The sequence below is a fragment of the Vigna angularis genome, chromosome 1 (assembly GCF_016808095.1).
Source record: "Vigna angularis cultivar LongXiaoDou No.4 chromosome 1, ASM1680809v1, whole genome shotgun sequence".
In the NCBI taxonomy this organism is placed as follows: domain Eukaryota; kingdom Viridiplantae; phylum Streptophyta; class Magnoliopsida; order Fabales; family Fabaceae; genus Vigna; species Vigna angularis.
Genome location: NC_068970.1, coordinates 19,731,201 through 19,744,335, shown reverse-complemented (window position 1 = coordinate 19,744,335; position 13,135 = coordinate 19,731,201). Strand labels below are relative to the sequence as shown.

General features: G+C 29.8%; 1 protein-coding gene across 2 annotated transcripts; it reads right to left on the bottom strand.

The window, feature by feature from the left end:
• Positions 1 to 9,443: 9,443 nt before the first annotated feature.
• Positions 9,444 to 12,884, bottom strand: LOC108322664 (salicylic acid-binding protein 2). Of its 2 annotated transcripts, XM_017554824.2 has the most exons (4): positions 12,681 to 12,884; positions 12,417 to 12,587; positions 9,899 to 10,024; positions 9,444 to 9,821 (listed from the first exon to the last, which is right to left on the bottom strand). In XM_017554824.2, exons 1-4 carry the CDS (start codon positions 12,792 to 12,794, stop codon positions 9,537 to 9,539), a joined length of 696 nt encoding a protein of 231 aa, XP_017410313.1. In that variant the 5' UTR covers positions 12,795 to 12,884; the 3' UTR covers positions 9,444 to 9,536. The 2 variants fall into 2 exon arrangements, with proteins under 2 accessions (XP_017410313.1, XP_017410312.1); XM_017554823.2 differs by having other exon boundaries at positions 12,417 to 12,883.
• Between the last annotated feature and the right edge of the window lie 251 nt (positions 12,885 to 13,135).

Here is a 13,135-nt window from a genome sequence, read left to right as displayed (position 1 = left end):
AATATTAAAATATTATGTAAAACTTGAAAATTAAAATATTAAATAAAAATTATCAAATAAATAAAATAAATAATTAAAAATAAATTAATTTAATTTTGAAGAATAATTGTGTTCTAACTCAATGTAGGTGGTGAAACTTAAAAAAAAACAGTCTTCTATAAGTAAATAAAAAATTCTTCTATAAGTAAATAAAAAATAAATAAAACTTGGTTTTAAAAATATTAAATAAAGAGAAGTAAATAATGTCACATCACCACTATTTATTTAATCAAAACACTCCAGTGAATAATGTCACATCACACATCAACACATTCTCTCTGCACCACGTGGCCTTAATTTAACGTCGTCTGAGACCAGTTAACGGTTAGGGTAAAATGTGTTCATTTTTACAAAAAATATGACCCAATTGAGATAGATGAAAAAATGAGGACCGAACTGAGATTTCTATACAAAAATGAGGACCAAGGGAGGGTTTAAACCTTGTTTTATTTATGAAAAATGCCACCGGACATTTTTTACGTTGGATATTCGAGGGTCAGACGTTTAAATGGTGAGGTTAACTGTCTTTTTTGCACTAGTGATTGTCAGCTGGTATCACTCCTCGATTTGCTTTGATTTGATTCTATAAACTATTTTTATGTGTTTGCTTATGTTTATAAAAGATATATAGAGAGAGAAAATATTGTTGGAAATGATTTAATTTGCTTCATAAGATTGTAATGCTCAAACGAATAAGAAAAGACGGAATTGGGTGATAATATGTGTTTGTATTAATGAATTTGAAAGGAGGGTAGAGAGAGAATTTGTGAATGAAATGCATTTTTAATCTCTACTGATAAGATGATAAGAAGATATTTGTATTGATTATGGGTGAAAACCCCATTTTATCCCTCATAAAATGAGGGAAAAAGTAAAATATAAGGTGATGGAACAAATTCCAAATATCTTATATCTGATTCCAAACACTTTATATTCAGTTTTAACCATTTATATTCGGTTCAGTTAGAGCTGTCAAAACAGGTAACCCGGCCTGACCCGACCTGTCCCATCACGGGTTGGCCACTTTGTGAGTCAACCCAACCCGACTCATTTATTAGTGAGCCGAAAAAATTTGAACCCGACCCGACTCACCACGGGTTGGTGGGTTAAACGGGTTGGTTCATTAGCTCACTTAATTAACTTTTTTTTTTCAACCTCTTCTTCTAAGACTCTTATAACATGTTACTTTGATCGATCAAATTGAAACAGTAATAATTAGACCAATTGATATAAAAGAAAATTGAACAAAAGAATATATAGTAATATATATTCTAAGCTATCAAACATAAAATTTTGTGAATTTAGTGTAATGAGACATACACAACCGTTTGACCAAGAAACTACATATCCGTTAACAAAAATATATAGCACAAGATAAAATTGTCATGCTTGTATATAAGTCTAAAAACAAAATAAAACAAATGACATATTCCTAAATTATCCAATCTATAATATTATCCATCTATTAAATTGGAGTCATGAATAGATAAATGCACAGTATTATGCTCTCTTGAAACATCTTCTTCTTTATCTCCATCTATAATATTATCCAATCTATAATCTTAGGGTTTTATTTGCAGAGGGAAACTTTTGGAAAGACAGCAACGCGAAACGCTCTATTGCTAAGTAAAAGTTGTGCATTTTAAATAATTAATTTAATTAATTTGATTCCAATAAAAAAATAGAATTTGAATAATTAATTTAATTAATTTGATTTAATTAAAAAAAATAAGTGGGTTGGTGAGCCAACCCGACTAGGGATGTCAATTTTACCCGCGAGCATGGGTATCCGCGGGTAAAATCCGCGGCGGGTAGTTACTATCCGCAGGTATTTACTACCCGCGGGTAACGAATAGCGGATATTTTAATACTCGCTTCTAAACGGGTCGGGTACGGGTAGTATACTACCCGCCCCGCAGGTATCCGTTACCCGCAAAAACTTAAAAGAAAATTAATAATTTATATATCTTTTAATTAAATTTAATTAAAAATAAAATAAAATTATATTTTATTAGGTTAAATTTAATTAAAATTAAAATTTAATTTAATTTATATTATATTACATATTTTTTTGTAATTTTATTTTAATTTTATTTTAAAAATATATTAACTTTTTTTTTATTTTATGCGGGTATCCGCGGGTTTTACAATACCCGCGGATATTTTTTAAACGGATACCCGTGCGGGTAGCGGGTCAGGTAGCAGGTACAGTTTTATCCGGCGGGTCGGGTTGCAGGTAGGCACTACCCGTGCCCGACCTGCCCCGTTGTCATCCCTAAACTCGACCCACCACGGGTTCAACCCGTGTGAGCCGGGTCAAAATTGGCTCGCATAAAAGTTTTTGCATCTTTTTCCAACCCAACCCGACTCAAATCCGTGGTGAGCCGGATTAACTCACGGGTTTCAACCCATTTTGACGGCACTAGTTCCAGTACTTCATGATGCACTATTTTGTTTCATGAATATATATATATATATATATATATATATATATATATATATATATATATATATATATATATATATATATATATATATATATATATATATATATATATATATATATATAATTCATAGTGTAAGTGATTTCAAATATGCTTGATTAAGTTTTCCTTGGTTAATGCTTTTTATTACTATTATTATTATTATTATTATTATTAATAATAATAACTATTATTATAATTATAATAATATAATTTTTGTCATGTTAAAAATTAATTTTTTTTTTTCTTTTTATAATAATTTTGACAATTATATATAATATTAACAATTATCATTTTATATTATTTTTACTACTATTTTTATTACTAAGATAATCTTTAACTTCTATTAATTAAACCATGTACGTGGATTCATGTCACATACATGAAAAAACTCATAAATGAACTCTTTATATAAAAGAACTCATTAATAATATCATACTAACATAATAACAACATCGTAATCACAAACAAATGATATAAGAATGGTTAAACAGTTATAACAACAAGATATAAGTAAAAATCACCATAATTTTAAGATTTTAGATTAAAAATTGTATCAAATAACATAGATAAAATAAGTCTCTTCACACACAAAACACACATAAGAGAGGGTTTCTATGATATCTTAAATGTCTCTATATTTTCTGTTAATCACCTTACCATGCCAACTTACTTAATTAACTTTTCTACTTTGTTTTCCTGCTAAATTTTGTATTTTTTTTTTATCTTTTCAAATTTTTTCTCTCTTAATTCTTCTATCATTTCGGATAAAATGTTAGTTTTTCTCTTTGTCGTATTTCTCAACTTTGCTTCTTATTTTGGTTTGGAGTTGAGATTATCGGTTTTATTGTAGAATGTATATATTATCTTTCAAGTATTAGTTTTCGTGATCATGAATGTCCTTAGTTAAGATGTGAGGTTATTTGTAGAAAATATTCCTATATTAAAGTCAACGATCAATCAACAATTATATTAAGTAATATATATTAAATATAATTATATATCTCTTATCTCAAATTCATATTTATAATTTTGAAAATAACTTTTAAATCAGTAACAATTTAATTACAATTTAATTGATAATAATCATATTTTATTCCAAACTAATTAATGTTGATAATAGTTTTGTAAAAATTGAATAGTTACGCACATCATGACAAATAACCTTCGAATTTCTTCTAATTTCTTGCCTAACCTGACTGTACGGTAGGGTCATATAATACACTTCTTCTATCAATTATTGTATTGTCTAGGCTAAATACTTAATTATTGCATCTTTTATCTTTTTCTATTTTGTCTTTTTTATCCATTCCCGTACTCCACACGACAAACAATTAATTCTTGTTGCTTTATCATCAACTTTGTTTTGTTTAGTACAAACAATCTTCTTTTTCATGAATTTTGCTTTTCTATCAATTCTGGCACTATTTCGGGCAACAATTAATTATTGTTTCGTCAAATGTCAAATCTTGTATTATTTAGAGTAAATTTTATGCTAGACATGTTAAGAATTTAAAGTGAGTCAAAAAATATATATTAAATAAAAGTAAGTAAATTAATAATGTATAAATAAAAGAATTTATACATTTATTATTCTTAAGTTTTAAAAAATTAAATAGGATATTATAATATCAGTTAAAACTTATTAACATGAAATCTTCTGTGTATTTTAAAAGAAAGAAAAAAGCTGATAATATATGAATGATGGAAAAGATCTATTAGACATATTATATAGACTATGATTGACTGTTAAAAACGACTTTTGAATATCAGTTATTTAATAATGGATGGTGAAAGCTAAAACATATCATATTGCTTTGATGAAATCTGAGCAGCTGGAGTGCACTCGGGTTTACTGCGTATGGAAAACATGGACATTTTTTTAAGATTGAGTAAAGACAAGGTGACATACTTTTATTTTCATTTAATATATAATATAAAGATAAAATGGTTATAAAGAAATGAATTTTTATATTTTTTTAAAAGAAAGAATAAAAAGTAAAGAAAATTAATATTAAATAAATGCAAATAATTTATGTATTTATGATATTCTTTTAAGATTTGTTGGTTATAAGTAGCGGAACGTTTGTGTGGTGCTACGTGGGGTTCAACATCATTTCACTGAGATGTTGGGAAGGCTTTGTTTGGACAAGGCTCCACTGATGGAGTGGTGGGTCCATGTACCGCGTCTGGAATGCACTTTTATAGTGGGCTGATGCTCCATACATCACCACATACTGCTTCCAGTACCTTTCCATTCCTTTTTTGTTTTTCATTAAAATTTAATTTTTAGAGTTAAACGGATGTTAACGTCCGTTTTATTGTTGACATCCGTTTTATCCGTTTAATTTTTAGGTAATATTTTTTTTACTTTCGTTTTTGTCACACCAAAACCAGGCTCCTAATGCACATCTGCACTTTATCACACCAAAATCATTAGACATGATAAAATCAGGTATGTTTGGGTTCTTCTAAGTAAAGATTTTTAAAAAGAAAGTAATAAAGAAGAATGGTTTGATTTTCTCCAATATATATATGGATTTGCTAACGCGCGTACGTCTGTTTTTCAGTTGGTACATTTTACCAATGTGTACCGGATTTTAGTAGACAAAAATACCCTTATATATCATGGATTCTAAGTTTTAAGGTTAAGAGTATTTTAATAATTTTTATTCTCAAAACTTAAAAAAAAAAAAAACCCCAAACCCTTACTCACCTCTCTCATTCCTCTCATTCCTCTCAATCCTTTCTCTTTCATCTCTCTCACTCCAATCTTTTCTCTGTCATCCCTACTATAGTTCCAATTGAAAAAAATCAGAAACATTTGCCTTTAAACAATTTGTTTTTGTAAAGAGTTGAGTCATTGACATATTCACTTCAGGCAAACGTTCATTCAAGATCTCTTCAATTTTACCATCTTCACTAACCTCTCTAATTTCATCACGTGCATATGTTGAATCATCATCTCTAAAAAAACCCTCCAGGCCAATTACCAATTCTTTTGGATGTCATTATGCTTGTGAAAATTAGATAAAATTATATACGACAAAAATTATAAAATGAAAACTCATTATAAAGTCATTTTTTGTAAGAAATTGTTTAACAATGAGTGTTTCTGATTTTTTCCAGGCCAAGTACCAATTCCTTTGATGTCATTATGCTTGTGAAAATTAGATAAGACAAAAATTATAAAATAAAAACTCATTATAAAATCATTTTTTGTAAGAAATTGTTTAACAACGAGTATTTCTGATTTTTTCCAGGTCAATTACCAATTCCTTTATGCTTGTGAAAATTGGATAAAATTAGATAAGACAAAAATTATAAGATGAAAACTTATTATAAAATCATTTTTTTGTAAGATTGTTTAACGACAAGTGTTTTTGATTTTTTCAATTGGAGCTACAATAGGGATGACAGAGAAAAGATTGGAGTGAGAAAGATGAAAGAGAAAGAGTTGAGAGAAATTTTTTATTTTTTTGAGCAATTATGTAAAGAACTGCTACAAAAACAGAAGTGGTAATTGTAAAAGACAAGGACTTTTCTTGTTATTAGTTTTGATGTTCATCTTTCGATTTTGGTTGTGCAGAAGGGAGAATGTGTGGGAGAAGGTGGTGGAGCTGAACGTCTTGGTGACGGAGAAGGCGGAGAACGTTTTGGTGGGGGAGAAGATTGATCTGGCGGAGGTGGCAACGGAGAAAGGGGAGGTGGGAGAAATAGAAGGGGTAGGTGGTGGAGAAGTAGAAGGAGTTGGTGGTGGCGGTGAATGAGCCGGCGTTGGTGGAGGAGGGGAATTCTCTAGTGCCGGCGGAGGAGATTTTTTTGGCGGTGATACGGTAGGTGGAGGAGAAGAGATTTCTGGGGTGGTGGTGACGTTGACAGTGATGGTAAAGGCGATGACTATGAAGGCTGCGATGGCGATTCCGAGGATGGTGGAGACTCTGCGTCGTTCGATGACTGCTGCAACGAGGACGGTGGTGGAGACGAAACCCTAATGAAATTCGACATAGGCAAGCATAAGGTTAAAGTAAATAAAGGTTAAAGTTTAAAAGGTATTTTGTAATTAAAAAAGTTGTGGAGAGGTGGAGGGAGATTTAGTGGTAGTGGAGGGAGCAACTCCCTTTCTAAATTTCTTAATTGAAAAAAGAAAAAGAAAAAATGTGATTGTTCCCAACCTTTTGTGCACTTCAAAAGTTTCACAATGACTTATTCCTAGTCACCCGTCAATGGATGAAAGTAAGGAGAAGGATAGAAGATGAAACATTCCAACCTGCCTTATCTTAAACTAAATTAACCTTGAAAACACTTTAGACAAATTTCACGGTCTTATATATATTTGGAATGCCATTGTATAGTCTTGTTTTTGTTTTTACTAATGATAAAATGACATTTTTATATTTGGTTTAACGTCTCTTTAGGTCTTTATTTTTGCTCAGAATCTCAAATAGGTCCCCTTTTTGTTTGGCGTCTCAATTGAGTCCTTATTTTTGTAAAATTGAATCAAATAAAGGTCTGCCGTCAAATTGATCAAATGACATTAAGGATGGTATTAGGTGGCATGCTGACAGAGTAGTTTTAATTTACGTGACATTAAAAATGTGTGTGAAGTGTATTTTTATAATTTTTGAATTAAAAATGGAGTGTAAAGAGGGAAAATAAAATATAAGTGACAAAGTTGGGAAATGAAACAAGTGCATCAGCCCCTTTCTCTCTCTGCAATTGCGAAATCTAAATCAAATTGGGGAAAAGTGAGTTTTAGGGTTCCGGAGAGAAAACAAAATCTAATGACCTAAGGAGAGGAAGCTATGTTTGATTTTGAAGACAACAATGGTCGCAGCAACAGTAAAGATAAAAATTTAGCATTGAAAGGTGTTGTCAATGGTCCAAGTGACAAGCTTCATCAGGACTCGCAGAAAAACGCAGAGGCAGTGAATCAACAAGAAAGAGAAAGCAGGATCAACAAAAAATTAATGAACAACAAAGAAGACAACTTCCAAATTTAACAGTATACCAGAATACAATTAACTAGTTCCACCTAGTCATTCAAGTAGACACTAAACCAGTATACAACCATAACAATTTTCCTCAATCCATCAAAATAACTTGATAGTACCAAAATTAGACTCTGCTCGTATCACAATATCATTTTATATTGAATCCAAAATTAACACTACATACTGTTCATGCCTTCCATGGCAGCCTTCACTACAGGTTTTGCCGTTACTTCGTACACTTCATCAAAATTGGTATGTGGTCCAAAAACTCTATATGCCACAAATTAAAACAGAAGTCTAAATTTAGCATCCACAATTTCTCCTCTGGCATCAAAATCAAAGTCAATCTTCTTGTAGAAGTCTCACTGACTAATAAAAAATCAATCAACATGAATAACCACAACACCACACGAGGAAGACAATAACTAAGCAATACCAAATGCATAGGCAATAGCTAGATTATACTCCCTTTCACTGCAACCAAAAATTCAATCTCAGATAACACAAACGGAAAAACCGAACGATTCAATCGCGCAGCGAATGGATATGAAAGCACAACCTCAGATCTAAGCATTACCTCCGCAATTAGGTCCTCCTCCCCGAACGCCACCGGAGAACGGCCAGCATAACCTCGAGAGTCGTTGTACGTTGACTCACTGCGACCACGATTGAGGGTCATGGATCGACCACCGGAGTTGAAAAACGACGACGTAGATGAAGAGCCAGAGCGCGACATTCAAAATTAAAAAATACACTTCACACGCCTTTTTAATGCCACGTCAATTAAAACTACACTCTCAGCATGCCACCTAAGATCATCCTTAACGTCATTTAATCAATTTGACGACATTTAATTCAATTTTACAAAAATAAGGATCCAATTGAGACGCCGAACAAGAAAGAGATCTATTTGAGATTCTAAACGAAAATAGGGACCTAATGAGACATTAAACCTTTATAATTTGATGTATAATATAAAAATAAAATAATTATAAAAAAAAGTAAATTTTTGTATTTAAAAAAAGAATAAAAAAGTAAAAAAATGTAGTGTCAATTTCTGATCATTTTCAATTGGCAAATGAGTATAAAAGATCTCTTAACATTCACCTCTTTTCCTATTTCTATTTTATTTATTCCATGCTTTCAGTTCCCAAAACGCAAATTCATATATCTTATCCATTTTCATTCACACAATTACTCAAACACCTTATTACAGCTTCGGTGACAACCCGTTGCGGAACTGGTAAATAATAACTCTTTATCTTTTTTTCCCATAATGATAGTTATTAAGTAAGAAATAAAAAGAAATGAAAAAGGTATCTAGAGTTTCTAAATCATTTTAAGGGAAGATTTTAAATTTTTCTGAAATGTATTATGAATTCAGATAAAATTTCTAATTTTATTGAACCTTACCGATATAACAAATATGAGCATTATTCTATCTATTATAATGTAATTCCTGGTATGTTAAACCTAGGAAATTATACAATGCGAATATTTGTCACAAGTTTGTCACCATTTGGAAGTTAATCCACAACATTATTGCTCAAAAACACAATTAAATAAAGTCAATTTTATTTTTATCTTTTAAAAAGCCTATTATTAATCCGTTAAAAAATTAATGGATCGGTGAAATATGAAAAGAATTGAAAAGTTTGATGATAAAATACATGATAAAAAAATTTTGAATGGTAAAATTTATATAATGATAACAGTTAACTAAAATATATTTGAGGTTAAATATCATAAAATATATTTTCTCTGTACGAAATAGTATCCTAACATATAACAAGATTAACTTTCATCAATTTTAACATAGACTAGTGTTCATCTTTTGCTTTTCACAAATACAAAACTTTATTTCTTCTAGTAGTCATTATTTTTAAACAAGAAATAAAGTGATTAATAATGGAGGGTCAAACATGAATTCTCGAAACAACACACACTAAGAACACAATATAAACATAACTTATTTGAGAAGTTTCAGTCATTCAACAAAACAGATAAAGGGTGGATGAATTCATGCATATTTAGTAGCTATATGCAGGAGAGAATGAGATAGTTCTTGTGGCTTGCTAATCATAAGCATATGGTCTGCACCTTTGATCTCTAGAACCTCCACATTCATTCCAGCATTTTGAATCATCCAGAGCTGAAAATTCAGTGGAATTTCATTGTCTTCAGTGGAAACAATAAAAACAAGAGGAACTGACCCATATCTCTGCATTGAGAAGTTGGTCTGTTGGGACAAGTCTTCTATAAAGAGGGATCCTGGTCTTAATAAGATCGTCGCCAATTCTATATCCTGCAAAATCCGATCACTATTACAAAACCATGTCACTTCGTTTGGACAATATTAATAAGATTTTTACATCTACTTACCTCAATGGAAGAAGCTTGGTACAGTTTCTCGGACAGGAATTTGGGACCAAACACAATTGTCGTTTTATTTTCACCCTTAGAGAACTCAGTGTCCAACCAATTCGTTCCCAAGGTACTCTCAATCAACTAAAGAAAAAAACAAAATCACTATAATAAGTTAAGATTTCTCACTTTTTTAAAAACTAAATAAATTATAAGATGTAATGTGGACTCAATCTATTTACAAAATACTAACTTTTCATTTGATTTAGGAAAATGATATTTTGATATAGGTTTTTTTATGTAATAATATATTATATAATAAATAATTCACAGACTTATTATACAACTACTTCGTAATATTATCATCAATATGTCATACCCTCAATACATTATAATAATTTATTTTGCGTAAAAAGGCATATTAACATATGTTAATTGAAAAAACATTAGTAAATGACTTTTTTATGACTATATATGTGCGTGAATATTTTGTTGGCTAAAGTTAAAAAATGTTAACAAGTATACTGTACATATAACGATATTTTACTTCAACAAAAAAAAAACATTATCTTTAGTATACTTATTAAAATAATTTGAAACAAATTAGAAAATTTATTAGAATGAAACAATTTTGCACTCAAATTACACAAATGTGGAAAAATATTAACTTTACCTGTCTGGGTAAGTAAAACCACGATAACACGACTTCATGAAGAAATCACACTATGAGAAAACGACATATAGGTCAAACACCTCTTCGATTAGTGTTAAATGCAGAGTGAAAAATAAAAGAATGAACTTAATAAAAGAAATTGAAATTAAACTTTAATTTCAACATTGCCTATATGGACTTGGACAACTAGTCCTTTTATAACCTTCATTCATACAATAAGTAATTTTTTTTTCTTATTTAGACTTGGATAGTATTTAGTTTTCTTGATTACTTACGTTGAATGAGGAGTCATATATGAAATTTAGTCCTATATAAGTAGATAAATAATCATGATTTTAAACTAGATGAAATTTAATCTTATAAGCCTTCTAACTATTGTTGAAGTTGTAAACTAAGTCAACAAATGTCATTAGCTTGAAATGATAATATAAATAAACATTTATAAAATTAAGACAAGGTAATCAAAAGAGTATGAAACTCCTTATAAGGATGATAATATGTCAGGTGAGACATGGATAATCTCTACTAGTACGTGATCCGAAACAAACAATTCATCTATTATTTATTCTATTACTTATTCTGTTATCGATCCTATACTTATTTAAAATATATTCATGAGTTTTGAAAAAATTTCGACTGATATTTAAAAAAGAAATATTTTATAAATTTTTAAAATAAAATTACAAAATATATAAAATAAAATAATAATTAAATTTAACCTAATAAAATATAAATTAAAATTAAATTTTAATTAAATTTAACTTAATAAAACATAAATTAAATTTTAATATTATTTTTTTAGTAAATAACAAATACCTACAATAAATATGAGTAGTTTGATATTCGCATTCAACCGGTTTATAAACCGATATTAAAATATACATTATCTATTACTCTTAAATAATACATACTCACAAACATCAATTATCCACCAAGAATTTTCACAAACATCAACCATTAATTTTAAAAGTTCGTTGAGAGGTTCTGCTTCTCAGCTGAAAAAGAAGGATGGTGCAAACATACAGAAGGTGGCATTTAAAAAAATCAGTAGCACCTAGAAAAAAAAAATCATCAAACGGAAAGAAGATAAAAAATTGTTTTCCTCCATACTTTATTTTCCTTTCATCTAGTATTGAAAGCAAATAAAAGGTCAAATTAATTTATAAAAAGATATATTTAATTAAATTTAAATTATACAATAAATTTAAATATTTAAACATTTAATCATAGACATTATTTCTATTTTTTGGTCTTGTGAATAACCATGCTATTTTCCATAAACAAATTGATTACAGAATTTGAGAAAGTTAAAAAAAGAAATAACGAGCACATTATCTTATTAACAGAAGAATCAATCAGTAAAAATACTAACAATAAAAATACTTAAATAGAAATAAAATTAATTTTAGACACTTAATAAAATAAATATAAATAAATATTTATAATAAAGATGAAATTAAAATTATCCAAATTTCTAAAATACTTGAAATTTAATTACTTGGAAGCAAATATTTGGTTTAGTTCCGAGTGTCCATGCTTTATTTATTTTAATATGTTGAGTGACATTTATTAGCTGCACCCACTGGAACAAGGCAGGTTTGAAAGAGTAAAAGTAAATTATGATTGAAGAGAATTGGTCTTTTGACTCCTAACCAAACCTACTTAAAACCGATTCTTTTTGGTTTAATGGCGGGTTAAATGAGTTCATAGGAGTTAGAAGCATGTCGCATATGAATAACATAGCAGAACTATTCCTTAACAAATACAACATTATCAACCATATAAACTAAGCATTGCATTTGGTTGGAGAAACAAAAGATAGAAAATATGTATGAATTATTGCAAAGAAGCTGAGAAACTAACCTTTTCCAAGACATAGGATGGCTTGTGGTGAGTGTCTGGAATTACAGCAGTTACGAAAACACCAACGGCTACCTTTTCCGGGAACTTGTCCATGGCAAGGGCGATGTTGAGCCCTCCAAGACTGTGACCTACTAAAATGACCTTCTCATTTGGGGGAAGTGAGGCCAATAGCTGCAACAAAGGTTGAGAATACTGTGAGAAAGTATGAACATGTTCAATTTTGTGAATGTTGGTGCCAGAAGCTGCAAGGTCCAGCACCGAGACCTTGTGGCCTGCAGATTCCAAGCGTGGCTTCAGCTTATACCAAACCCAAGCTCCATAGCAAGCCCCATGCACCAGAACATAGTGCTTCCTATCTATACACTTTTCTGAACTCATTATGTTTTCTTGTTATCACTACTTTCTATCCCTTCTCTTATTTTTAGACACTCAAAAGGGTAGAGGGTACTCTCTCGTCGAGTACCTGAATTATTGGCTTTCAACGGTCAAGTTACATCTTTTACTTATTATTATTATTATACCTGGCAAAAGCACAGTCCATGTTAGATATTTCTTTTTTCAACTTTTCAAAAGTATTTGGAATTATTATTAAATATTTCAATTAAATAATAAATAAAAACATTTTTAATGGATTCTTTGAATAGTTCAATATATAAAATATTAAAATATAAAAATTAAATAAGGTTTTACGTCCTTAATTTTAAGCCAACAACAATAAC